The 27,360-nt window shown below is 51.3% G+C and overlaps 1 protein-coding gene across 1 annotated transcript in view; it reads left to right on the top strand.

Annotated features, from left to right (window-relative positions):
• Positions 1-27,360, top strand: part of ADAM12 (ADAM metallopeptidase domain 12) — a 299,802-nt gene that overhangs the window by 176,282 nt on the left and 96,160 nt on the right. The window contains exons 5-6 of the mRNA XM_040486933.1: positions 9,935-10,011; positions 25,558-25,744. Coding sequence (XP_040342867.1) covers positions 9,935-10,011; positions 25,558-25,744 — 264 coding nt within the window. The remainder of the gene's footprint in view (positions 1-9,934; positions 10,012-25,557; positions 25,745-27,360) is intronic.

The following is a 27,360-nucleotide window of genomic DNA, read 5'->3' as shown; positions in this document are numbered from 1 at the left end:
AAGCCTAAAGCCCAGAGGAGAGGAGATGGCTGCTGGGGCCGGGACCGTGGAGACGGAGAAGGGAAAATGCTGACCTTATACTCGTGAGCCATACCCAGAAAGATTCCATTTGTTGTATGTGTTTCTCATTGGAAAAACTCATGAAAACATTTGCTCGGCAGATGCCAACGGGAGACCAGTCAGTGTTAACTGAGGCTGGGCATCAGATAGGTGTGGAATCCAATATTTTGGTCAGAAGGATCATTTGGGTGACGTCCCATCCACTTCCATGGCAAATGTTTCCTCTCAAAGAGGAGCAGAATCTCTGGCTTGGACTGAGCATGTCAGGAGTCAACCTCATTCCATGACAGAGGCCAGCAGACATGTATGTGAAGAGATGATTCTGGATGTAGGAGGGAAGTCCCAGGTCATTCACATTCCGTAAGTGTAGCAGGTGTGAGCAAGGCTCGTTACCGGGCTCTCAAGAAACGCTTTGAAATGGATTTAATTTCCCTGCTTTCACTGAACTCTATACTCATCCCGTCCATCCACTCTTCCCGACTTGCCTGTCTCCCAGAGGGCTGCTCTGTTCTCCCACCGATGGAGGTGCTGCCCACAGCCCATGGTGACCCTGCCCCACTGCATATACCACCCTTTCCCTGTCCACGGACATTCCTGCTCTTCCAGTGTAGGTCCTGCCTTCTGCCCCGCCGGAAGACGCCAGAGCCACCCGACATTTTCCCCTCACTCCCAGTCTCACCTGGGTTCGATCCGGCCCCTCTTCCTGCCTCACCAGTCCTTCTAGGATATCTTTCTCTGTATGCCATTCCCTGTTGCACTTACTTTGACCCTAAATCGCCAATAGCTTCCCCAATCCTCCTTCAATCAAGGCCAAACTTCTTAGACCAGTATTCACATTCATCAATGGTGACATACCTTCCTCTTCTGCATGTGTGAGTTCATTCATTCATTCATTCATTCATATGCTTGCTCAACAACAAATGTGTGTTGGGTGTCCGATATGCCAGCTAACATTGAGGAAGCATCAGCAATACACAAGGCATGGTATAAAGTGCTTTTCATGTGTTTTGTGGTTTGATCCTCACAATAAATCAATTTTGGCTATTTTTATACCCAGATGAGGAATCTGAGACCTACAGGGGTTCGGTAACTAGACCAAGCCCACGGCTAATAAGGATTCAAGCCCGCGTAGTCTGACTCTAGCATCTGAGCTCCCAGCCTCCGTGATACAACTGCCTCTGATTCACTTGGAACGTTGGAGGGTCTCTGTTATGCGGTCCTGGCTCTGACGTCTGTTGCAATGGAATCAGTCTGTAAAGCTGTAGCAAGTGAATTAGGGAATGGACTAGCATTCATTTGCAAGGAGACACCCAGCAAAGGCTTCTGGGGGAGAGCAGAGGATGTCCTGCTGGCCCATAGTCCTGGAATGTGGGAGAAGGACGGGTCCAAACAGCCCTCTGGGCGTTGGCCAAGGGCATCGCTTCAAAGCCCGGACTGAACCGAGATCAGTGAAGGTCCAGTGCTTTGTGGCAGTTTATAGAAGGGAGGAAGACACAATCCCTGCCCTCAGGGAGCACAGAGTCTGACCACAGATGACATGATGGGCTCATGGCAAGGATACTTCAGGAGCCAAACAACGGAAGAGCCAAATCCACGTGGAATCTGGAATGAGTTCCCAGAGCAATCCCAAGTTTGGGTGACTTTCCTTTGCTAAAGCTGTCCGAAGGGGAAGGCTCTGAGCGAGGCCTTCTGTCTGGAGGTGGTATATGCAACGTTAGGACCACAAGCCAGGGAGGCAGACTGCCCAGGTTCAAATCCCAGCTGTAGCGCTTAACCGGCCGTGAATCTGAACATGAAACAGACACTGACCCTGGCACACAGTCCTTTGGAAAAGCGAGCCAGCTGCAGCCACTGCTCTGTTTCGATCGATCCACAACAATTCGTAACCACCCTGGACCATATGTCCCTTTGGAAGTCCCTCTATACCGTGATAGCGGGATGAGAAAGTGAACTGCGGGCTGCAGGCAGGAAGGGCGGGGGATGTGCTGTGCTGTGCTGAGCACAGATCTTAAGGTGCGTGTGTCCCTGAAAAGTGGCCACCGGCCCCTCCGTCTCCCCACCCTGGCTCTCACCAGGCCCCTTCTGCTCATTTTCATGTGTTCTGTAAAGTCCCACACAGCATGCAAGCGGATTTGGAGCTGAGAGTTAGAAACCCGTGCGGAAAATCAGCCCCCTTCTGTCCGTTGTGCCTGTTGTTCTCACATACGTTCATTCAGCAAAAATACGCAGAGCTCGGGCTTAGCACAGTGGAAAATCGAGTTAATGGCCTAATGGGTTTCCAATACGTATTTTCATAGTCGAGCTCTATCACGGTGCCTTCCATTTCAAACTGCTTCCCTGTGTAATGTGTATTTGATCCCCCCAAACCCTGGGCAGTTAAGGGTCACTCCCATTTTGCAGATTAAAAACTGAGCCTCTTAAGTCTCAAATCCCCAGACTTGCAACTCAAGAGCCATCTCATGCTCTCTCTGTTGCAGACATGCTGTTTCCAGGCCCAGGTGGCTGGGAGGTCCCAAGGAACGTGAACATGATTTCTTAAGCATGTGCTTAAGGAGGTCCGTCCTTTATAGTCGTTTAACCAGACATAGTTCTTGTTAGAGCTGAGAGCCGAAGTAGCCCTGGGAGTGTGGGTGTGGTGACTTATTTCTCTGCGATCCCGTCCCGCACGCTCTCAAGGCTAAGCGTAACGTAGCCCAGCCAGAGAAACACTCAGGGCTGCAAAATCACTTTCTCCTTTGCTTGAACGCACTGTCACCTTGTTTTAGTCTCAAGCTAACGTGTGGTATGTGGGGGCCTGATGTTCCACACGAGAGAGCAAAGCCCAGACCACGGCCATGCGGAAATGCGAGCCAACAACTCACACAGACACACACGTGTGCACGCACGTATGCCCACATACATACACACGTGTGCACGTGCTTCCACTCGGACACGCACACACACACACACACACACACACACACTCACCCTCGTACCCCTTCCATCTGCAGGACTGTCTGCGGGTGTGGAAATGACTTCACTTTCCTAGGATTCCCTGAACGCCTTTTGCAGTGGCCTCTGCTGAACTTGAGAAGGCCGTGCGTCTGCATTTGGGCTTTAGGTGGTAGTTTTTCTTTCCAAAAGAGAGACTCACGAGGGCACATGTTCATGGCAACAGGACCCGGGGGGGGGGGGGAGCCATCTGGCCTGGAATTAAGAGGCCTATATTCCAGTTCCTGTCATGCCACCGACTGACTCTGTGGCCTAAGGCAGTCCCTTAACCAGTCAGGGCCTCAGTTTCCACATCTGCTCGGGAAAGGGGCTGCCTAAGAGAGGAAGACTGGCCTTAGACGGCCTGAAGCTCCCTTACGACTAGAACATTGTGTGATTCAAACACTAAATCAAGATAGTTTGGCCCATTGCATATGGTGCAGGGTGGGGGTGGGGGGATGCTATAAAATTCCCAAAGAAAAGAGGCATTGAAAATAATTTTCACTCAGCATATTCCCTAACAGACTGTCTGCTCACAGTCCTTTTTAATCACAAGGTCAGGCCATTTTTGTTAGCTATTTAGCAGATAAAATTCCTTTCTTTCTGGTCCACTGAGAGTTGGATAACAGAATTTGTATTTCACTTCCCATATGGCAGAGAGTTGAGGGCTACTATTTTCGAGCTCAAGGGTTCTTACTCGATCTTCCTCTTACCCACCATTACGTTTGATTGATAGGATTAAACAGAAGGAAAATTTATTTTACTGGAGTGGGGAAACGCATTAGGTTAAGTAATAAGTATATAAAATACATAGTTAGAGGTTTTGTAAAGGAAAAGGTGTAATTTTGTGGTTATGCATGTTTGGGACTGTTTTCTATGTTATGTTTTGTTGGTAGAAAGAGAATGCATTGGATCAGCAGAACAGGCAGAGATGACGTGCTAATGGGACAATGTCTTGTTCGGCGACGCCTTTACAGACAAGAGTGTGATAAAAGGAGACGGTCGCTGACACTCTTGAGGCTGTTGAAAGGGGTTGCTTCGGGGATGTTTGCAAGGGGAAGTGTTGGGATCCTGTAGCTGCAGGAGGAACCCAGGACCTCCCTGGGCATGATGGACGCCTGCTGGGTCTCTCCCTGGTGTGGCCACACTCACATCCAACTGGCCAAGTGTTGGCGAGTCCACGAGGCCTGGGGGATTCCTGTCTCTTAGCATCAGTCGATGGGAGGCAACATGGCCCTTGGATATGGATATGGGGGCAAACAGTCCCCTGGAGATACCTGAGCAGGCACAGCTCCCCCCCCAACCTCGGCCACCGAGGGCAAAACCCCCCAGAGAGCAGGAGGCCACCTCTCTCCTACTCTTTGTAATCACATTCCCAGCCAATTACGTGGCACGTGGTATGATGGGCACGTCTCTCTTAGCTGTGAGTCTATCCACATGACTGACTGCGTGATAAAAACGATACCCCATTTGTCGGAGCACGTAATGAATCCTGCTGAAAAGAAATTAAGACTTCATGATATTATAATTGTCCTGGAGAATCTGGAACTTGGGGTGCTAGTAATTATGCCTGGTAATCGAGGAAGGTAACTACTTCTTAGATTAGTCAGCGGTGAACAGCAGGCTTGTTCGCTGTCCCAAGGTAAATCGAAAGCAGTTTTAGCGCCAAGAAATAAGCTCTTAACTCTGGTAGTGACTGAGAGACGGGATTGTTTGGGGATCAGTTTCTGAGAGCGAGGATCCACCCCTACCTCTTCTGTCAGCGGTACTCCAACCTCGTTGGTGAACTGGAAATTAATTTCATACTAATTTGTTCTCAGCTCATGCTTTAATGAGCTTGTGTTTCTGGGTGTTTAATTTGAAAGTACATTTGATTAGTACTCTGTTACAAAATAAATGGAGACTGAGAACAAATGAGTTTGAAATTTCTGAGGTCAGTAATTAAGATTATTGTCACTATTGGGTTTTTCACTATATGACCAAGATTCAGCTGCCAACGCAACATTTCACGATTCTCCAAAGCGAGGCAAGTTCTGTAATGGATGATGGGTAACAGACAAAAACGAAGATTCCGGGGGCCCCGGGCACCTAAACTGGACGTCATCTACTGCCCTTTTGTCTTCCGAGTCTTCTCCACTCGGACATGCACGCTGGGCACCCAGGACTGAAATCCCTTCCCTGGGATCCCTCTGGTGCCCTGGGGCATTATCATCCAGGTACACAGACCCCTCATGTTTACAGAATTGCTGTCATGCCTTCGCATGTAACAGGTCCAAGTATCTAGAGAGAGGGGACCGTGGAGCCTTTCAAAAGTTATTTCGTGTGGAAATAAAGAGGCAAGCTGGCAGCAGGTCTGGGTGGGTACCTGATGTGGCAGGCTGGGCAGGTGGTGCTGCCCCACCTGCAGGCTGCCCCACCACCAGCCCTGGGCATTCCTTCCCAAGCCACGGGCACACTGGAGAGGTCAGCCTCGCCATGGCCTTGAGTGCTGTGCTCCTGCCCTGGAATCTTCCAGCCAGGGAGAACTAACCCTTGTCCCTGAATTGCCAACCCCTCCTCCATGGCCTCCTGTCTTTGCACGTGCTTTCCCTCCGTGAGTAGCTCCCTCACCTGCCTTCACCCCTGGGCACCTCGCCACCCCACCCCTCGACATTGTCCGGGGGCCAGAAAGAGCCACAGAACCTTCATTGTTTGCAGGTCAATATCATCAACAACATTAAAAAATCCAAGATATGCTACAGGTTCATACAAACTGTAAGCTAAGCTCGTAAGATGATCTGACACAAGACAACTTAAAAAAAAACTAAAGTTTTCCTTTATATAAAAATAATTGCTTTATTTTTAAAGGAAAATAAATTAAAAATTTATTTATTAAAAATCAATTTCCTAGGGGCGCCTGGGTGGCGCAGTCGGTTAAGCGTCCGACTTCAGCCAGGTCACGATCTCGCGGTCCGTGAGTTCGAGCCCTGCGTCGGGCTCTGGGCCGATGGCTCCGGGCCTGGAGCCTGTTTCCGATTCTGTGTCTCCCTCTCTCTCTGCCCCTCCCCCGTTCATGCTCTGTCTCTCTCTGTCCCAAAAATAAATAAAAAAAAACGTTGAAAAAAAAAATTTTTTTTAAATAAAAATAAATTTCCTTGACATAAAAATAATGTGAAGACGTTATAGAAAGATGTATAAGACATAATAGAAAAAAAGATCCCTGGGGCGCCTGGGTGGCTTGGTCGGTTAAGCGTCCGACTTCGGCTCAGGTCATGATCTCACGGTCCGTGAGTTCGAGCCCCGTGTCGGGCTCTGTGCCGACAGCTCAGAGCCTGGAGCCTGTTTCAGATTCTGTGTCTCCCTCTCTCTGACCCTCCCCCGTTCATGCTCTGTCTCTCTCTGTCTCAAAAATGAATAAACGTTAAAAAAAAAAAAAAAAGAAAAAAGATCCCATTTGTGGTATCTACCCACTACCTTGGAATAAGCCTAATGAAAACTTTCCAACAGCAATATGCAAGAAAATCTAGGACTAGATTGAAGGACATTAAAACAGCCTTATTAATGGAAACATACCATGTACGTGAACAGGAAACATGGATCTCGATGGATTCTTAACCACATTATTAATATACTAACAATATAATCTCAACGGATTACTACAGAGCTTAAAATTTGATTCTGAAATTCACTTGGAAGAGAAAATAGGCAATAATATCCTAGAAACATTCGAAGCGAAGAACAGAACCAAAGGAAACCTGCCCTCAACAAGGTTGCCGAGACAGCCCTTGAATAAATGGTTCCGGGACACCTGGATCTCCACATGCAGAAGAAGGAAATTGGGCTCCTACTTCAAGCCATATACAAATTAAAAAAAAAAAAAAAAAAAGCCTTGGAGGGGGCTCGGTTGGTTAAGCATCTGACTCTCGACTCTGGCTCAGGTCATGATCTGACAGTTTGCAAATTCAATCCCCACGTCAGTCTCTATGCTGACAGTGCAGAGCTTGCTCAGGATTCTCCCCCTCCCTCTCTCTCTCTCTGTGCCCCTCCCCACCTTGCTGTCTCTCAAAGTAAATAAATAAGCTTTAAAAAACAAAGCGGATCAGGGGCGCCTGGGTGGCTCAGTCGGTGAAGCGTCCGACTTCGGCTCAGGTCTTGATATCACGGTCCGTGAGTTCAAGCCCCACGTCGGGCTCTGTGCTGACAGCTTGGAGCCTGGAGCCTGCTTCGGATTCTGTGTCTCCTTCTCTCTGACCCTCCCCCATTCATGCTCTGTCTCTCTCTGTCTCAAAAATAAATAAACATTTAAAAAAATAAAAAAAACAAAGCGGATCAAAGGTGTGAATGTAAGAACTAAAGTTGTAGAACTAATAAAAGAAAACATAGGTGGAAACCTTCAGCACCCTAGGTCAGACCATGGTTTCTTAGGTATGACAACGAACACGTAAACAACCAAAGGGAAGAACGGACCTCGTCAAAAAAATCAAAAAGACCTGCTCGAGAAAATGAAAAGGCAGCCCACAAAATGGGAGAAAATATCTGCAAATCATAGATCATAGCATGTACCCAAGAGAACCAAAAGCGTGTGTCCACCCAGAACGTTGTGTACAAATGTTCATGGCAGCACTATTCACACTCACTTAAAAGTGGAAACAACCCAAATACCCACTGACCGATGAATGGATAAGCAAAATCCAGCATTTCCATACCATGTGATATTATTCAGCCATAAAAAGAAATGACCCATTTCTTTCCCAGCTAAGGGAGCCTTGAAAACATCATGCTGAGCGAAAGAAGGCCAGGCACAAAGGGCCACGTGTCGTATGCCACTTCCACAAAACGAATGAGTGAGCAAATCCGTAGAGACAGGAAGTCGATTAGTGGTTGCCAGCAGCTGAGACAGGAAGGGAGGCCCCAGGGAAGTGACTGCCCGTTGTGAATGTGCTAACACACTAACCGTATGCTTTTAAAAGGTGAATTCTATGGTATGTGAATTTAATCTTACTCAAAAACAGAGAACTCGTTCTCCCTGACATCGAAATGTATGATGGAACAACAGGAATTAAAACAGCGTGGTATTGGCACAGGAAGGGACAAGTGGAGGTTTGTCACAAGTGGAGCAGCTCGTGGCACACAAAAGCAGGGCTCCGTACATGTGTGGGCATCCCGTATATAGCAGGTAGCAGCTCAGAACCTAAGAAAAGGGCCAACGGTGGGAGAGGAGCCCTGGGTCTTAGTTTAGGGGGGAAAGTTAGATTCTCACCTCACACCCCTCAAAAACTAAATTCCAGATAGATTAAAGAGCCAAGTATAAGACTACGGGAATAGACGATAAAGAAGGACGTCTGCGTGACCTTGAGGAAAGTCTCCTTAAGCAATACGCACACTTCATAGAGAGAAAGATGGAAAATTTGACGTTGTAAGAATTGGAGACTTCTGTTTCCTACAACAAAACATACCGTAAGTTAATAATAGTAGGCCAAGTATGAACGTCCTGAAATTTTGGAGAACTTCTAGAATCAATAACAAAAGTCAAGACAGCAAGTGGCTGGCCTTGTCATCTCCCGTCTTGAATTGCCTTTCAGATGGTCTCAGAGTTTTGTCCTCTCCTCAGTGACAGATAAACTTGACCCCTTTGAAGAAGTGTTATTGGATGTCATTGGCCACTCAAACCCCTGGGGTCCTGTTTCTTAGCAAAGTCAAGGTGGTCTTGGGAATTTGGGGTTTTGCTGGGCAGGACCGCTGGCCACCAAGCTGCGCCCTGGGGAAAGCGAGCGGGCCGCCTGCCATGAGGGGAGGGGCCGCGTGCCCAGGTGGGCTCAGCAGGGACGGCCTGGAGCCCACGAGCCCCCCTCTCCTCCTCCACCCACGACACTGCCCTTGGCTGCCAGGCCCTGCAGCTGGCACGTGGAGGCCATGAATGAGGCCAGCTGAGTATGCCCCGCACTTCCTGCCTGTCAGCCTCTTAGCTGAGGCTGCAACACGACCTTTGCCTTGTTGATTCTGGACGGATACCGTCTCAGTAAGGAAGCGTCCATGCCACGGTCTCTTTTTTGCAAACGGCGACATTATTTGAGACGTGGGTTCTGCAGGCATGTCACACGGGGATTTTCGTCACGGATGGAGAAGACCTTCCTATTTTGTCTTTCCTGCTGAGAGAGGCTCTCAGCTCCCACCTGGGCAGTGCAGGGGGGGGCCCCTCCACCTCCTCTGTCATCTGCTTTTCTGTTTTCACAAGCCCTAGGCTTCGGCCTCATTTTATCACATTTCGCAGTGTGCTTAAATACCCTGTGCGGTTCCCCATCTGGTCACGAAAGACAATTTACAGGGGGGTAAAAATGGTGGGGCCTGTGAGATTTGTTCTGCCGCTGGATTTCGTGAGGCACCCCGCGTCAGGGCTTTCCCGAAGGGTGTCAGAGAGACAAGAGCAGGACTGGGGCGGAGCTAACACCCCACTGATCATCCTGAAGTAAATCAGGCCGTCGTGCCAGAGATCCTGGCTGGGTCGGTCACGCTGGGTTTAGCATGAAATATTAAGGGGCACCTGGGTGACTTACTGGTCGAGCGTCTGAGTCTTGATTTCAGCCTGGGTCATGATCCCAGGGTTGTGAGATCGAGCCCCACATCGGGCTCTGTGCTGAGTGTGGAGCCTGCTTGGGCTTCTCTCTCTCTCTCTCTCTCTCTCTCTCTCTCTCTCTCCCTCCCTCTCTCCCTCCCTCTCTCCCTCCCTCTCCCCCACCCAGCCCCTCTCCCCCATGCTCGCTCTCTCTAAAATAAATAGAATTGAAAATAAATAAATATTAAGACCGGTGGTTCAATATTTCATGCCAAAGAGACACCTGTAGCTGCCAATGCGTGAAGGTGATTGGGGGCGGTTATGAGCGGGCAAGAAGGCACCGAGACTGAGCCTCCTGTCTCCTCCTTCCAGGGTCACTGTTACTACCACGGACACGTGCAAGGATCCTCCGGTTCCACAGCCAGCCTCAGCACTTGCTCTGGCCTCAGGTAAGCGGCTCTGTCTGCCCCACAACTGCGACCTCTTCTTCTCGAGCATCGAGAGTAAGTGGCAAAGGCAGAGAAGCCCCGCCTGACAGCTGGCAAGAGCACAGCGTGCCCCGGGGGCTTCAGTTTCTCTGCCACCACAGACTCTTTCTAGAAGGTCCTACGGGCCTGATCAGTCGAGAGCCACTGAACCGGCAGAGTTACTCCACCCTAGGATTTTGTGACTGTCTTTCGTTTATGTGGCCCGTGTGCTCAGTAATTCCCGGTGTTAAGAGGTAGGACCTCAGGTATTGGCGTTCGGGCTGCTTGCTTGGTACACAGGCACAGGCCTCCTGTCGCTAAGAGACAAAGCAGAGGAACCAGTTTAACAGAGTTCAAGGTGAGCTGAATACAGGCGTGGGGTGTGGGGGCTTCTGCCACACGGGCTGTGGCCCGTGTCAGGACACCGTTCTCTTCTGTGGCTGGACGAGCCCGTACAGCTCATCCTTCCAGACCACACTCATTGGCCACCAGCTGGCTCTCGTGCGCTTCCCGGCAAAACCAGCCTGTCTGACAAACTTCCAGCTGCCTCGGCCTTTTTCCTGGGTTTATTCGCTGCCTTTGTGAACCGACAGCTTGAATCCCCCAAGCCCTGCTTTGCTTGGGCCCCGGGGCGCCTTCGGGGACAGAGAGAGGACGGCCTGGGTGCCAGCTTCCGTGAGACCAGGGCTGCGTCCTGCGTCAGCTGTAACGCCACGTCTCTGGGAGTCCCATGCGGGAGCCTGCACACACACACACACACACACACACACACAGGTCAGTCAAGCTCCCACAAATCTGAGGGAGGTGGTGACCACACTGGCCCTCGTCAGGGTGTTAGCCGCAGATGAAGACAGAGCCTCAGTGAACGTTAGCGGGAAATGGGCGCGTTCTCAGAAGCGGTGCCTCCCATTAACCCCGACACATGTAACAAACACACCTGGACTAATAAAGGGCGGCGGTGGCCTGTGCCTTCCTGGCCACACTGGCAGCGGTGAGGAGCTCTCCAGCGCGACCCAGAACCCGGGGCCCGGCGCGCGCCCAGGGGCACGCTGGCAGGTGCCTGTCCCCGCGTGGGGCACCCGGTGCCAGCTGCGCGCCCTGGTGTCCCCTCTGCCCGCCCCTTACTCTCACTCGCGTGTCAGGTGCACAGAGCCGAGCGGCCCCTTCCACCCCACCCCCCTCTCCCGTCCCGTCCCCGCCCCCACGTGCCCTCCATTAACACGCAACGTGCGTCCTTCCGAGCCGCCACCCACGCTTTTTGACCCCGGCCACCTGCACAATTTACAAAGGTCACCGGAGAGCATCCTGCCTCGCTCAGCAGTTTGTTTTTGTGTTTGGCTCCTTTGACACCCATCCTTTCCGGCTGACGTGGGGCTGGCTCCTTCCTTTGACAAATACGCTTGAATTCGCCGCGTCCCTTCGCACGCTCCCCCACGCGCACGGAGGTGGTTTCCAGCTTTTCTCGGTTGCAAACGCGGCTGCGCTGCACGGGGGCGGGGGGGGGGGGGGGCCTCGGACGCTCTGTGCCTCCGTGCGGAGGCCCCGGAGGAGCGAGTGCTGTTGTGACAGTCCCGCCACCCTGTTCCTCCACGTGGCCACCTCGCTTTCCACTCTGGCCCTCGGAGGCGAGCGCCGTCTCTCCTGACATCTTCCCCCATCCCTGAAATACCTGCTGTACTCAGTGTTTATCACTGGACTCCGACAATATGTACAAACAAGCTCACCCTCCCCCCCTCCCCCTCCCCCCCCCACTTGGGTAAAATGCCAGCTGTGGCCTGTCCTGTGCATGCAAAGCCCTGCGCGCGTGTGTGTCTATCTTCATAAAAATAGTCACATCACACAGTTCACCCTCCGGCTTGCTCTGTCCCCTGATCCTTCTGTCTCCGCAAGTCAGGAGGCAGAGACTTGAATCTCTTTTTGGTTCACTCCATGGAGGGCATACACACACGCACGCTTCTGCGCACGATTGCTTTTAGAAAGCGCTTTTGGTATCCCGTCCGAGTAACGCTATGGAGCTCAGAAACGCCCGCCGATCTGATACGAGAACAGAGCTATCTTGCTGTTGTTGGATTTGCTGCTCTGCTGTTACTCGTTCTTCGGCACACGTTCCTTGAGCACGTCCCCCGTGCCAGCGCCGAAGGACGCGAGGGGTGAGCCGTGCGGTGCCTGCAGGAAGCACATTGCTGGCAGAGGGAACAGTATGCGCGAAGCCCCCGAAGCCGGAAAATGCCCGAGGTCGGGGGCCAGTGTGGCTGGAGTGAAGCAGGAAAAGGAGGCAGCGGACGCTGAAGTCAGAGGAAGAACGGAAGGGCGGGATCGGGAGGGGCCTTGGCCTCCCTCTTCTGTATAACGGGTGTCACGGGAACCTCGTGCTGAGGTCTGACTTACCGTTTCCACAGGTCACTGTGTGGCCACCGTACTGAAAACAGGCTGTAGGGGGTACATGTGAGAGCAGAGCTCAGCTAGATACCTTCCCAGTAATCCTGACGAGCAGCGGGGGCCTGGACGGGGGCCTGGACGGAGCCGGCACCTGCAGACGTGCGAGAGTCCAGAGATATCCAGAGACATCCAGAAACGTCTTCAGGGGTTTGGAGAGGCTGGTGACTGTAGCATCTGCACACTTCTGACCATTGCCTTCTCCACCAAAAGTGCTCTGTGTCTGAGTCTCGCGCCCCCGAGGTGGCGTGGGGCACAGCTACACGAAAGGACCAAGTCCCTGCTCCTGAGTGACGACGGAGGAAGCCGTGGGGAAGTCACTGACGAGGCAGGGGCGGCCATACACGCGCGGGCCCAGCAGGCGTGGTGGGCACCAGTAGAGGTGACGAAGCACCTCAGTGGCAGGTGACGATATGCAGAAACAAGGACAGTGGCTCACCTTAGAGGCACCGAGGTCCCGGAGGTCCCGAGGGAAGGACTTCAAACAGTGAAATCTGTCTTGAAAGGCTGTTGGGGGAAGTGGTGCCAGCCAGGTGTCAGCTGGGGCGGGGAGGTGAAAGGATATTCAGGAGAGAGTCGGGGGGAGGGTACTTTGGGGATGGACCGTGAGTCCCAAGAGCACAGTGGGAAGGTTCGAGGGGCAAAGAGAATGAGGCTGGGGGTCAGGAGATTTAAGAGCTGTGTGGGGCCAGGGCCCAGTCTTCATGCAAAAGCCAGAGCTCAGGCTCCTGGGGGAGACAGAGGTGAGCAGAGGTGAAGGACAGGATGGGGTCAGACCTGATGGCATCTGGGACGAAGGGGGATGACCAGTTCAAGGCGGATGATCGGGGGCCACCACGAGATGTTTCTGCCCGAGCACACAACAGCCCGAGCAGTGAACCAGCTGTGCAACAGTGGACAGGTCACCGGGCCTCTCTGAGCCCCAGTTTCCTTGTGTGAAGATAGAGATAAAGTCTCCGGCTGAAATGGTGGCTTTGAAAACAGATGCAACGACCTATAGGAGAGCCAGCCCTGTGCCTGACCGTGAGCGAGCAGCCGGCGGAAACACCATCAGACTCTCGAGACTGTCTCACGTTCTTTGATTCTGGGACCGGGCCGGGCGGGAGGTATGCTCACGCGGTACCTCTGGGCTCATTCTATGCAAAGCTGTACTCTTCCTGAGGGAACGGGGTTGGACAGCCGCAAGGCCATAGTGGCAAAGATCACATGTGGGACTCACAGACACCCTGCCCTGTGGGGTACCCAGTAGGCTTGAAAGGAGAATTTCTAGTACACACGTGGAAAGGGAAAGTCCAAAATTTACCGTTGCTTCTCTCTGGAGCCTAAAAGATGAATCTGTGTGTTTAAAGGCCATTTATTGAGGGCCAGGTGCTTCTTCAAGGCTTCAAGTTAATATAAAGGCCAATGTGAATGAAGAACAGGAAAGCTAATTCCAACTGGCTTAAAAAAAAAAAAACAAAAACTGGGGCGCCTGGGTGGCTCAGTCGGTTGAGCGTCCGACTTCGGCTCAGGTCACGATCTCACGGTCTGTGAGTTTGAGCCCCGCGTCAGGCTCTGGGCTGATGGCTTAGAGCCTGGAGCCTGCTTCTGATTCTGTGTCTCCCTCTCTCTCTGCCCCTTCCCCGTTCATGCTCTGTCTCTCTCTGTCTCAAAAATAAATAAATGTTAAAAAAAATTTAAAAAAAAAAACAAGCAAAAGTTGGAGGTAGTCTCATGCTACTTAAAAGGCCAGGAGTGGCTTCAGGCATGGCTGGATCCAGGGTCTAACTAATGCTACCAGAGTCCACCCCGTCTCTACTCTGGCCTCCACCTTCTTCTGTGTTGGTTTTATTTTCATGCACAGCTGATCTTTGTGGTCACAGAGAGGCTGCGGGCAGCAGGCAGCTCCGGGCTTACATCCTCAGAGGGCAGGTAAGAGAGTGAGGGCTGTCTTTTGAGTGCAGCAGACTTCCCCAAAACACAGCTGATTGGCCCTAACTGGGTCCCAGGCCCATCCCTGAAGCAGTCACAGTGGCCAGTGGTAGGTATGATGCTCTGGTTTAACTCCCTGAGCCAACCTGGGGGTGAGCCATCCCCAACCCTGGGAATGGAAAGTGGGGAGAGTGTGTGCATCAAGGGAAACCAGTGAGCTTTTGCCAGAGAAAGGACGAATAAGGGCCAGGATCCTTGGAAATGAATGAGCCCCTTCCACACATTGATGAAGAAGTTTCAGACCGTCAAAGTCCAGACGTATCTGGATCGGTCTGATAATAATTTTCAGGTGATTTTTCATAGGCTTCTCAAACTTTTTTTTTTTTAAGGGTATCTTTTTTTTTCCCCAACATTTGTTTATTTTTGAGAGACAGAGACAGAGCGTGAGTGGGGGAGGGGCGGCGAGCGAGGGAGACACAGAACCTGAAGCAGGCTCCAGGCTCCGAGCCATCAGCACAGAGCCCGACGCGGGGCTCGAACCCATGAACTGTGGGACCATGACCCGAGCCGAAGTCGGATGCTCAACCAATTGAGCCACCCAGGCGTCCGTCAAACTCTTGATGGGTAAAGAAAACAGGGGTATCTCCGAGGTATTCCTGAGAGCTCCTTTTTATGATAAAAACGATCTCCTAACCAGTGACATTAACTAATTTTCTTAAACGAAAAGGAAAAATTGGAGAGTATTTCCCAGAGTGATATTCAAATGGGATAAATCTGTCCTCTGTGCTTGGCCACGCCCCTCGGTCACAACTCCCATCCTACTTCCCAGGGCTGCCCCCCAAAAGGGCAGGTCGCTGTCCTCCCACACAGAGAGGTCAGCCTCTCTGCCCAGATTGTGCGGTGTCCGATTCCCAGCCTGCACCCCTCCTCGTCTCCAGCACTTGGACAATGTTCCCTCCCGGGCGCTTGGCACAGACCTTCATCCAACCAAGAGGAACCCTGTCAAATGCTTGCGGCTGGGGTTTCAGGAAAAGTCGGAAGAGCAGGTACTGGGCCATCTGGGGTCAACCACCAAGAGGGGTGGGAGCGGCGGTGGGGAGCCCCGAGTGGAGATGGCGCTCCTGGGAATTTTGACTTCCCAGATCGTTGTGCCGTCGTTACAAAAGCAGCAGACCGTGCATCGACAGAAAACTTCCGGAGTCATGTAGTCAACCTTGAGATCCCGTAAGTGGAGAATCAGACCAGAGAAAAGGCTGTGTTCCATCAACTGCTCTCACTGGAGGAAGAACCAAAGGAGAAAGGCAGCTAGCACGGCCCCAGCCGGTGGATTCTGAGAAAGAAAATAGGGATTCAAAATTAAATTCAGTGTGGTGTGACCCCAAAACACATTCAGATCGAGGACTGTGGAGGGAAACTCAAATGTCCTAGGGGACACATGACTTGGAGGCCAGCAGATTGCTTTTGCAGAGAAGGAACACCCTGCTCTGCTTCCAAAGGGCTCGATCAAACCTGGGCCGGCCAGGAGAACTCAATCCCGGAGGAGAGAAGAGTGGGGACAAGCCACCAAGTCAGCCTTCTTCATTTGAAGCTGAGTGGGGAGGACGATAAGGAGAGAGAAGCCTGAAGATCCGGGTAGAAAGCAGGATAAAAAAGGAAAGAGCTCTTTAATCGAGGGGAATGCAGTGCAACGTGGAAAACAGGCCATAAAAGTGAGTGCAGCCGCGGAGTCTGTCCCTGCTTCAAAAGGACTCCAAGCCAAGTGCAAAGTTCAGGCATAAGTTAATTTTCTACTGCATCGCACGTGGCCCCGAAATGCCCCGTCCTCGTCGGTGCAGTTTCAGGGCGAAGATGCGGGATTCTCCTTTGACGTTCTGATCTGTCATTTGCTCTCCCTGCTCGGTGCCTCGCCCCCCACCCCTCACCTCACCTGCCTCGGCGTGGGGGGGGGCCCCCGTGACCATCAGAGACTCCTCCAGGCTGCAGAGCGCGGGGACCCAGCTGTCGACTGCCGGGGACAGAACTCTGCTCCCGCCCGAGAGGCCCTAAGCTGCCAGGACAGACACCCGGCCCCGGAACACTCCCCCGTGTCCTGATTTGATTCGTAAATGCCACCTTCCCATCCCCGTCCTGCTCTCTGCCTGCAGCGGGAGCTCCTTGAGGGAAGGGACCGTCTGGCACCATTTCCGGTTCCCTCGCTCCGCCGGCTCGGTTCCGACTCGCGTCTGGCACGACAAGTCTTGGGGGCTCACGCTTTGGGGATCGGCCAAGAGTTTTGCCATCGCCTGCAGGCGTGGTGGTTGAAATTCGGCTTAAACCTAACTCAAGCCCACCGTTCAGTTGATAGATGAGGAAACTGCCGTCTAGAGTTGCAGACGAGCATTGGTTATGAGAATAACTGTACTTCGACGTGGGGGTTAGGATCCTGGGGCGCAACGTGCACACGCACGCACACTTACACCGTCATACCCGTGCCCTTGCACACTCACACTTGCATGCTCACGCGCGCATACTAACACATGTGCATGCACACACATCCCGTGGGGTGGTGGTGACATTGAGGGGACGCCAGACTGCGTCCATCATTACAGTTTCTGCTTTCACGACGGGGAGGCCAGAGTTATCACCACCACGGTGCGGAGCAGCCGAGAGGCTCCGTCACCCGGGGCCCCGTCCTGACGCCCCGGCTGGGAGCTGCCGATCCCACAGCAAACGACACTGTCCCCGCTTTCCTCCTCCCAGCTTCTGTTGAGACAGAGGGAGAGGGAGAGAGGGAGGGAGGCATCTCCTGCATTTATGCAGGGCTCTGCATTCTTCGTGCGACGCTCACCAGAGCCAGTGGGTGTCACACTCCTCAGGTGACAGATGCAGAAGTGGGGTCCCGGGGTCGCTCGGCTGCGTCCAGCTAAACCACCTCAGTCCCAAGTCTGGCTAACCCCTCGTTCCATATTAGTCCTGCTAAGCCTTTTGCACAGTTTGGAGCCTATCTTCTTTTGCAGCCCCGTCGTCCTCTACCGTGAGGAAGCTCCCCCTTCCCAGCCGCACTGGTTTCTAGCTGTTTCCAGAACATGCCTCACAGTTCTTGCCATCTGTATCCCTGGTTGCCCCTCTGCGTGGGACGTGCTTCTCTCCCCACCTCCCATTTGGCTCTGGAAGGTTCACCAAGTCAAATGATGCCTCCTTCACGAAGCCCCGCCCCGACCCCAGAGCCCATCCGGGGACCCAGGAGTTTGGATTTGGACATTTTGGACTTTTGAGGGAGAGTGGAGCAGGGGCGAGCCGACACTTTATAAATATCTGCTCACATCTGTGTGTTAAAGCGCCCATCCTTCCTCGCTCCGTTGATAGTTGACTGGTATATCTCGCTATACGTTTGCATACCTTGTAAGGACCTTCAGGATGGGGAACATTTCTGGTACGTTGCTTGTAGCACCTGAAGCTCTTAGCACTGGCCGTCATTGGGGGAGACAGTACAAAATGCTTTCAAAAATCCAATTCCATAGAAATATTCAGATGCAAGTCTATGTGTTACCCCCAATAAACGCACAGATCGTTGTGTCCCTTTAAACCGTGTGATATAAAATCGTCACACTGTATTTTATATAATGAAATCAAATATAGCACGAAATGCAGAAATACTTCTTGCCACATGCTATCGAAAGATAGTAAGTCAACTTAGTTTTCAAAGGGCAGCACTGACCGTATCGTGATCCACAGAATCAAAAATAACCATTCTAACGAAAGTAAGCATTTGCAATTTAAGGCAAAGACAGACACTGTAAAAAACAAAAACGAAAACAAACAAACCCTCTGCTTTAATGGAGGAATCCTTATTTTATTATTTGCAACTCAACAAACAAGTTGAATTGACCCATTTGAAGAAAGGAAACGGAAATCTCAGCTGAGGAGGTGAGAAGGGAAGGGAATCTTAGGAGGAAACGCAGACGGAGGGAGCGAGGTAGCCTGGGAATGAGCCACGGCCTCTACCCCGTCCGGTGCCGTGTGCTCACTGCCCTTCCCGGCGCCTCGTCGCTTGACTCTGGTCACTCACCTGGGCAGATGTGGCTTTTTACAGACCTCACGGCTCAACCTAAATGGCCTGCGGCGAAATGGTCTAACGGGCCAGGAGGTCAGGTGCGCGGAGATGATCTTGCCTTTACTTTCCGGTCTGCTGGACCGTGAGTTCCAGGCAGGCAGGGCCCTGGGCTCAACGTAGAACCTGCCCTGTTGTAGGTGTCCAGTCACCTTTGGTGGCATAAACGTGCTCTCCCCAAGCCATCAAGTGGTCGGTGACACTTAGTCCTAGCCTGTCCAAAATTGTTTTAAAAATCTCTGGAGCACAGTAGGCCATGTTAACGGAGAAATTGGCAGGGAGTGGAGGTGAAGCCAACCCAGCCCTGAGCCCTGCACTGGGACCCTCTGCATGCTCTTCTTCTAGGGGCTGGCCTCCTCGGCCTGCCCTCCACCCCATGGCCACGCCTACCGTTGCAGGCCAGGGCTCTCCGTGTCCCTGCCTCCTCCTCCCCTGGGGACATTGAGTCCTCAGTCCTGCAGGATCATCTGTGGCAGCCAGTGCTGGGGTCACAGCTCCTCCGCTCCCTCTGCAGGGCGGCACCAGTGTCCCTCCCGAAGGTCACCCAAGGTCAAGTGTGGGCTCTCCCCTGCTCCACTCTGCCTCGAAACTCCAAAACCTCCAAATCCAAACTCCTCAGTCCCCGGATGGGCTCCCCTCCTGCCTCTTTTCCATGAAAGGTCCAGCCCGCCTCTGGCGCCTCAACTTGGCCCCCGGTGACCTTTGATGACCACCCCCCCCCCCCGTCGTACTCACGGCCCCGCACGCTTCCGCATAAAGTGTCCCCTGTTCCCATTTCCCCGTCCCCACCCAGCATCAACCCTTGCTCCAAAAATGTTTCGGTGCCTCCCACCCGTGCTTCCTGCCTCCGCCCTTTCCTTCACAGCCATCTTGCACATTCCAGAAGGTCATGTTTCAAAAACGCGGCTTGAGCCTGACGCAAGTCCTGCCGCCCCACTGCACGCAAAGCCACGCGGCTCCCCGTGGCCCACTCGCCCCTCCCGCGCTTGTGCCAGGGTTCCCGCACACGCCACTGCTCACCAGCTCACGTACTGGTCGCCCACTGGTCATGCCAGTCCCCGCGCTGGGCCAGGAAAACCAAAACAAACGAGGAAGATACTCCCTGGGCATGGAAAGCAGCCAGATGGCGTTTGCCCGCCGCGCAGCGAGGGCTGTGAGGCGGGGCGTCCACAAAACCGCAGGGGAAACCACGGAAGGGACCGGCATGCCGGGCGATCCTGAAGGTCTGGCTGGGCTGGGCCGTGAGGGGTAAGCGCCAGCCCGGAAGGTCACTGCAGCCAAGGGCAGCCAGGGGAACGGTGACAGGACTTCAGGTGGGGACGCTGAGGAACGGGACGTGGCCTGGGCCTTAAAGCAGCTGGCATCCCAGCAGGTCAGAGGGGTGGCCGCCAACGGTTACACTGCAGAATCTGAGAGAGCGTCGTGGGGTGGGGGCGGGGCAGGCAGAGGAAAGAGGGGACACGCAGCAAGAGCAGAGTCCTGGCGGCCAGGAGGCCGAAGCTGTATCAGAGGCACACTGTAGTGCGCACGGAGGGTGCGGACCGGTACGTGACGAGGCCGTGGTGCAGCCAAGGCCAAAGCCAGGGAGAAGGGGGAGGCAGAGGACAAAGCCTGCATCGTGTGTCCTGCCTTCCTTCCGCGGCCCCCACCGTGCGTCTGCACCCACCCTCCCATGTCCTCAGTGTTCGCCTGCACTCTCTGACCTTTCTCTCTCCTCGACTCTTGCTCCTTCAAGGCCACTCACCTGCCCTCCAAGCCCTCCCCATCCTCCCAGACTCCCCTCAAGGCCCCGTGTTTCACACAGGCCATTTGTGACCCCTCCCTCTGTCAGCACCGGGCTGGCCACCCATCCCGTGGGTGGCCTTTGCCCTCGAGCTCCGCTGTGGCCTCCCCAGCGCAAGTCCTTGGTGACTGAGGCGAGAAGGCCGGTCACCCCGTGTGGCCAAGGACGAGGGATGGGCTTGGGAGCCACGTCCACCTGGGGCTTCCCGGCTGTGCCGCTGACCAGCTGTGTGACTGGGTGAGTTGCCTGGCTGCCATGACGAACGACCCCGAACTTGGGGGCTTAGAGCGACAGAGATTTCTTCTGTCACAGTCCTTGAGGCCGGAAGTCTGAAGTCAAGGAGTCAGCAGTGTTGGAGGGAGGATCCACCGTGGGTCCCTCCTGGCTCCTGGCGGCTCCTGGCAACCCTTGGCGTTTCCTGGCTTGTGTCACTCTGGTTTCTGCCTCCACCTTGATGTAGCCTCCCCACCATGTCCCTGTCTTCTCCTTTTTCTCTAAGGACGCATGTCATTGAATTTAGGGCCCACCGTGAATCCAGGATGAGCTCACCTTGAGATCGTGAGCAAAAATCACACCCGAAAAGACCCTTTTTCCAAGGGTTCCATTCCTAGGTACCTTTGTTGGAACTTAGACATATCTTTTGGGGCAACACTATTCAACCCACTACAGTGAGCTTGGACTCTTATCATTGGCTTCCTCTTAGTGAAAGGGGCTCATGATACCTGCTCTAAAAAGATTGCTCTAAATATTAGAGAAAACAGAGGGATTCAAAAGCCTGGCTCATGGGGCGGGAGAGCATAAGGAGTGACTGTTGGTGGGTACATAGTTTTTTGGGGGGTGATGAAAACATTCTAGAATCAGTGGTGATGTTTGCACAACTCACTGAACGTACTAAAAGTCATCGAGTTGCATGCTTTAAAAGAGTGACCTTAATGGTATGTGAATCATTTCTCGATAAAGCTGTTGTTTTTAGAAAGGAGCCTGACTCACGGGGTGGTCTCTTCATAAATCGTAAGCTGCTATTATTATTACTGATGTGCCAGTCACAACTGTTATTAAAATCTTTTATAATAGTTTAACGTTTTACCTCTTCTGTCATGCCTCCCAAACCCGGACGTGAATTACATTTGAAACGGGAACCATGGGTGAGATATCCTTGTGTGTTCTACCTTAGCTAGCCCGGGCTTTGCATGCAGTAGGGGACACTGCCTATTTGTTTTGATTGTACATGAGTCGTTCTCATGGAAATTGCTCGTTGGAAATAAGCCCAACGGGGCTTGCGTGTTCAGTAACATCGCTGCGATCGCTGTATCCAGCGTGCGTGAGGTGGGATATTACTTTTACCCATGGGCTCCCCCAGGAAAGGACTGAAATTAGATTTCATGCCAACCGCGGTTCTAACTTATGACTGACAGCCTGATATTGAGACCAGAAGTCTTTTTTTTTCCCACGAAAATTCAATTAGCAGTTGAACATGGAACCGGGTCCGGAAAATTCACATATTCTAATCGTTGCCTTATTACAGGTAGTCAAAATCCATGCGCCACTCTCCGAATTGCCCGGGAGTCGTAAGAAAGATCATACTAAGAACCACAGCAGGAGGCTGTGTTATTGCCTGATGCGCCACTGCTTTGGAGATTAAAAACTGAATTTTGAGAAAAACAAAAACTTATCTGGAGGAAATATAGGCCTCCTGAGTTTTCACTTTGAGAGCTAACAAAGTCAATTTAAAATTTTAATAGATTCCTCTTTGTTGCCGTTGAAGGAAAAACACCACGATTTTAAACTTTTAAGGAAGGCTGCCTATATTCAAAGCAGCCACTCCATTTCTCTGGCTCTTTTTCCTTCTCGTGCTTCTCACGCGAGGCCCCACCTCCCTCTCACAACAGCGCTGGAGGGAAGCAAGAAGGCGTGAGGGTTGAGAGCCGCCGGGCTTGGGCCCACGGGTCCCAGCTCTGCCTCCAGCCACCTGCGTGTCCTTGACAGTCAGGATCACGGCCAGAGATACAGCCGGGTGCAGATCCATTGGGTGATCAAGGCAATGAGCACAGCCCAGACAGAGTGCCATCAGGTGGCCCTCCTCACCCCCCAACCATGCCTTTCTGTTCCGCTTTCCTCCGTTCATATACTCAACTCACTGCCCAAGAACTCAGCCTCGCTCCCCACCATGGAGGCCGGTCCAGGATCCTCCTGTCTTTCCCTGGAAAAGGTACCCATGGTCTTCATTTTCCTGCCCCGACTCTGGCCGGGGAAAAAAGCCCCAATTTCAAAGTCTGCTGGATTTAAATTCCATACTCTGAGATACTTCCAGCTCCAAGTTTACAACTAAATATCTATGACATTCAGCTTAAATTACACTCGCTTATCTAGCTCGGGGCCAGCAAGGGCTGTGAGAACATCAAAATTTTACATCTCAGAAACCCTGAATCCTTGAGTTTTGTGTCCACTGTTGTTTCCAGCAACCTCTAGGGCTAAATGATTAATTATACTCAAGACAGCCCAAGGCAATTATTTAATTAAGCTGCATTACAGGCTGCGAGTTGTTTGGAGCAAAGGGAAAGCCTTCACCCCAGTTTCTCAATGTCTGGCCCTTGGATGACTTAAAAGATAAAAGGAGATATGAGAACATTTTTATGACTAAGTAGACAATTTCTAAAATTTTTCCATAAAGTAGAAAAACATTTTCAGTAATTTGTTTCTCGTGATTAGAACTTGGTGACATGTTTTACTGTGAGGGTTCAGCTCATTTAAATCTAACGCAAAATAGAAGACGTTGGTGTATGAAGTGAAATGTTGGGATCATCTTTGTTTTGGGGCAAGAAAGTCAGTATTTTAGCAAATCTATGCTTTCCCTTCAAGTGTGTTTGTTTTCCGCATTCCCTTGGCCTATTTTTTTTTTTAAGTACTCTGTCTTAATTTAGGTTCTTTAAAGTCAACTTTAACAAACAAAAATCCCCCATTACCCATTCCAAACTTCAAAACCTAAGTTTTGTTTCACGAAGAACTTTTTAAGAAGAGAGATACAAGCTGCCCCAACAGAGAGGATGGCCAAAGTCTTATCTGTACGGTCTACTGGAGACACATGAAGACATAAATTGGGGCACAAGCATCCAGACATGAACTTGCTCTTTCCCACTGCCCATAACTTCATTCCATTGGACTGGTAGAGTAAACCAGTTGAATAATAATGAACTGAGTAGAGTGTATTTGTTCACCAGTTGTGTTCAACATAAGTATGTGACTCATTCAGACCTCTTCCTTCCATCCTATGTGAGTACTGAAATACTGTCATTCTATTCAACTCGAAGAGTGACTTTTCACCCATAAATGGGCCATCCATAAGCATAAGATGGCACTTGCTTTAACAGCGCATGTGCTAAAATTTTGAAACGAGAAGCACAGCACAAACGAAGAGCTGAAATAAGCAGTAATGAATGACATAGGAACATGTTCTAAGGTCCCTCTTGTGGAAACAGGCTCAGGTTTTCTGGAGAAGAGGGATGGAGCAATGCGCTTTTTCAACTCTTTCTTCAGCACTGAGGCGTCCTTGAGTTGAGGCAGTGTGAACCGTGTGTTAGAACTACTGCCTGAAACCTGAGCCTGTGGACCTCATCCATAGTCCTGAATCTTCTGACATGACCTGCAAAATATCGTAGACATGTGCCTGTGTGAATTTTTGTGAGAAGGGTATAAAAAGGTTCAGGTCTCCAAAAAGGTTAAGGCTCACTCTGTCAGACGTGTCTGTTTACAATGCAATAAATCTCACATGACGTGGTAGGCATTTCTCTAGCGGAGAGGTTGTGGTTACCTTGCTAAATAATGGAAGTCTCTAGAAGCTTCCATTATTGCGTGGGAAGAGTCTTAAAGCTGCCAATTTACTATTACTCAAATTGCCATTTCTCCAAAGAAAATCCTTCTTTCAACACCAAGAAGAGCCTTTTAAATTACTTTATCGTCCCACACTGGAAAAGAGAGAAACAGAAACCATCATGTAGGGCAGTGTTCCCCTAACACCTGAAGGAAGCTGACTGCCTTAGGCTAGCGCTGCTCGTTTCTGGAAAGCGGAACATTGCCTCGGCTCTGTCGTGCTCCAGAAGGGCAGACGCGCATCGTGGTCCCTGGCATGATGCCACCTTCTCTCTCTGCAAGGCAGAGAATGTGTAACAAAGTTGTCTGTTTTTTAAAAGAATTTATACCTTTATTCCCAGATCGAAAAGTTACTTCAAAGTTCCTTTGTATTGAAGTATTGAAGTTACTTCAGTAATTAAGGAGTTACTGTCATTCGCAGAAGTGTATTTATCATATTAATGCTATATTTCCTATCAGGGAGTCACGGATGGCCAGTGTGTGGGCAAATGTGTTATCAAAGCACAGGACCTCCCGGGAATTGTCAGTCTTTGGAATAACACGTTAATAGAAAGAAGCCTAAACCGCAGACCTGCCCTTGTTAATAACAAAGAGGACAGCTACCATTTAAGCACTGATCTATGGCGTCCACAGGACTAAAAGTTTCCATTAGATGACATAGCAGCCCAGAGAAATAGGTGTTACTATCCCATTTGCCGGGTGAGGAAACCAAGGTCAAAGAGGTCAAGTTCACACTATTAGTAAGTAGCAGAGCTGGACCTTAGGCCCAGACTGCCAGATCCCTAAGGCCGCCTTGTCAACCTCAGTCCCAGGATGTTTCCCAGCAGTCCTCTCTCCTATAAAGAGAGATCCACCTTTAGCCAAGTCACAGACCTCGGCCTTCAGGAAGCAGTCCTAATGCTTTGTGCCCTTACACTGCTTCCTTTGGTGACACGTCTCCCACAAATAAGTAGAAGCGGGTGCTCAACCTTACATCAGAATCCTTTCAAATATTTAGGAAACGTAGTGGACCAGACTGAATAATTCACATGCAGGAATTTGCCTTTAAAGAAAAAGATTTCCCTCCCGAATCACACCTGCTAATTCAGATAGAGTTATTTTCCAAGGCAGAGGAAACATCGTTTCTCTCAACTCTTTTTGCCAGTGAAAAAAAAAAAATTGTAAATTGAAATTAAAAAAAAAAATAGAGAGAGGCTAAATGCAGTCTATTCTTTACCATGAAATATTTGAAACAAAAAAATTTCCCAGATTGTTTTCAAAACATTTGCAAGAAGAAAATCCATGCAAACATGTTGCACAGAAATGGCCTTAAAACCCGAGGATATAAATAAATTGGCCTTTCTCCTGCCATTCCTTCCCTTGTTAAGAACAGGGCCTTGGCCATAAACAACAAGCTACCTTTAAAAATTATATACTTTTTTCCTTCTTTCTTTTTCAACAGGGGACTTATTACATTTGAAAATAACACGTATCTCTTGGAACCAATGAAAAATGAAACCAGTGAATACAAGCTCTTCCCGGTGGAGAACCTGAGAGGCACCTGGGGGTCCTGCGGATCACATCACGGCACGTCTGCCCCGGCTGCAGAGACCAGGCTCCCGCCGCCCTCCCAGACGTGGGCAAGAAGGGTAGGGGAAACCAAGGCCGTGCTTCTGGGGGCGTGGGGACTCCAGCTGGGGGCACCCAGGGCGAGGGCACCTGGAGGAATTTTGCTGTCTGGGTGTTGTGTCTGCGGGATGGAGTTACCCACTTTATCTGGAGCGGTTGCCATCACCTGTGCAGAGCGAACCCAGATGCTGAAACCTCCATCGTTGTTTTGCAAATGTCAGTCTCGGCGTCATTAACCTATGATAAAGTCGGGCTCAGAGGCCGACAAAAATCACCCTTCGTTACGTGTCTGAACCTACGGGGGCCCGGACCCATGGTCGCACCCCCACCGTTGCACCCGCCTCCGTAAACAAGGCAAGAACCCGCCCTCACCTGCCCTTGGCCAGCAGTTCTGCTGCTACAGGAGAAAGACAATTTGGAGGTTTCTTCATCCCCCAGTCTGTTTACAAAGAGGGTCTTCATTGTGATTTGCGTACCATTCCCGGTCTTTGCCTGTGTGCCCGTGCAGAGGTGACCAGAGTCCTGGCCACGCAGGGCTGCTGAGGAGCCTTGCTTAGCCCGGTCCGTGATGCCAATGCCTGGCCTTCCTTCCCAAGACCGTCCAAGCTCTCTGTGTTTTCTGGCCACCTGCTCCTGGGCCTGCTCACCAAAGGTCTCTCCTTCTGCTACAGAAGTGGAAAGAGTCGTTGCCTGATGGAGTCTGGGCCGCTAACCTCCCTCCCCACTAAGTGGACAGAAACACAGAGGCCTCAACAGCCCGTGGGCAATACCACGAAACCTCCACCCCAAATGACTGCCTGACCCTTTTACGTCCAGCATTAATGTGGGCCCCACGAGCCAGAGCGGACGCTCTTTTTTTTTTTTTAAACATGCACAAATTTATTCATTTTTTACTGGGGTGTCATTTTTTTTAATGTTTATTTTTTGAGAGCGACAGAGTGTGAGTAGGGAAGGGGCAGAGAGAGAGAGGGAGACACAGCATCCGAACCAGGCTCCTGGCTCTGAGCCATCAGCACAGAGCCCGACGCGGGGCTCAAACTCGTGAACCACGAGATCATGACCTGAGCTGAAGTCAGATGCTTAACTGACTGAGCCACCCAGGCACCCCGCGAACTCTCTTAAAAAAGGAGGAGGGTAGCCACATTTGGCTGGGGCCCTGCCTTTCAATGAGCACAACCAGATAGGAAGTTGTCAACAACTTCCTGATTTTTCATCTCTGGCTTTCCTGTCCCCCTTTTGACAAGAAATCAGGAATTCATAAATATGATGTCAAATGTGTGATAATTAGATGGCCCAGGGACATGTTCTTCAGGGTCCCACTTCACAGACAGCACATTTTGTCTTTCCTGACTTTGAATGTTACACTGCTTAGCATTCAACATTCCATGCATATCATTCCCCTTCGTTCATTCCCAGTCATTTGTCTGAGTTCCACCAGTAAACATTATCCTAAACGATTTCTTCTCCTTCGTAAAATATCCCTCGCAGCTGTGACTAGAGAGTGTGCCCCTCGCCTTCATTTTGATGTCGTTGATTCTCTCCATCCTGGTCTTCTGCCTGTGTGACCCTAACATCCTCTATTTCTTAATATGCTTGCGAGATTTTAGGGGCACTGTGGTGGCTCAGTTGGTGAAGC

The sequence above is a fragment of the Herpailurus yagouaroundi genome, unplaced genomic scaffold, assembly GCF_014898765.1.
Source record: "Herpailurus yagouaroundi ecotype Mexico unplaced genomic scaffold, PumYag 163, whole genome shotgun sequence".
Classification (NCBI taxonomy): domain Eukaryota; kingdom Metazoa; phylum Chordata; class Mammalia; order Carnivora; family Felidae; genus Herpailurus; species Herpailurus yagouaroundi.
The sequence above is the reverse complement of the archived record's forward strand: the minus strand, read 5'-3'. Positions and strand labels throughout refer to the sequence as shown.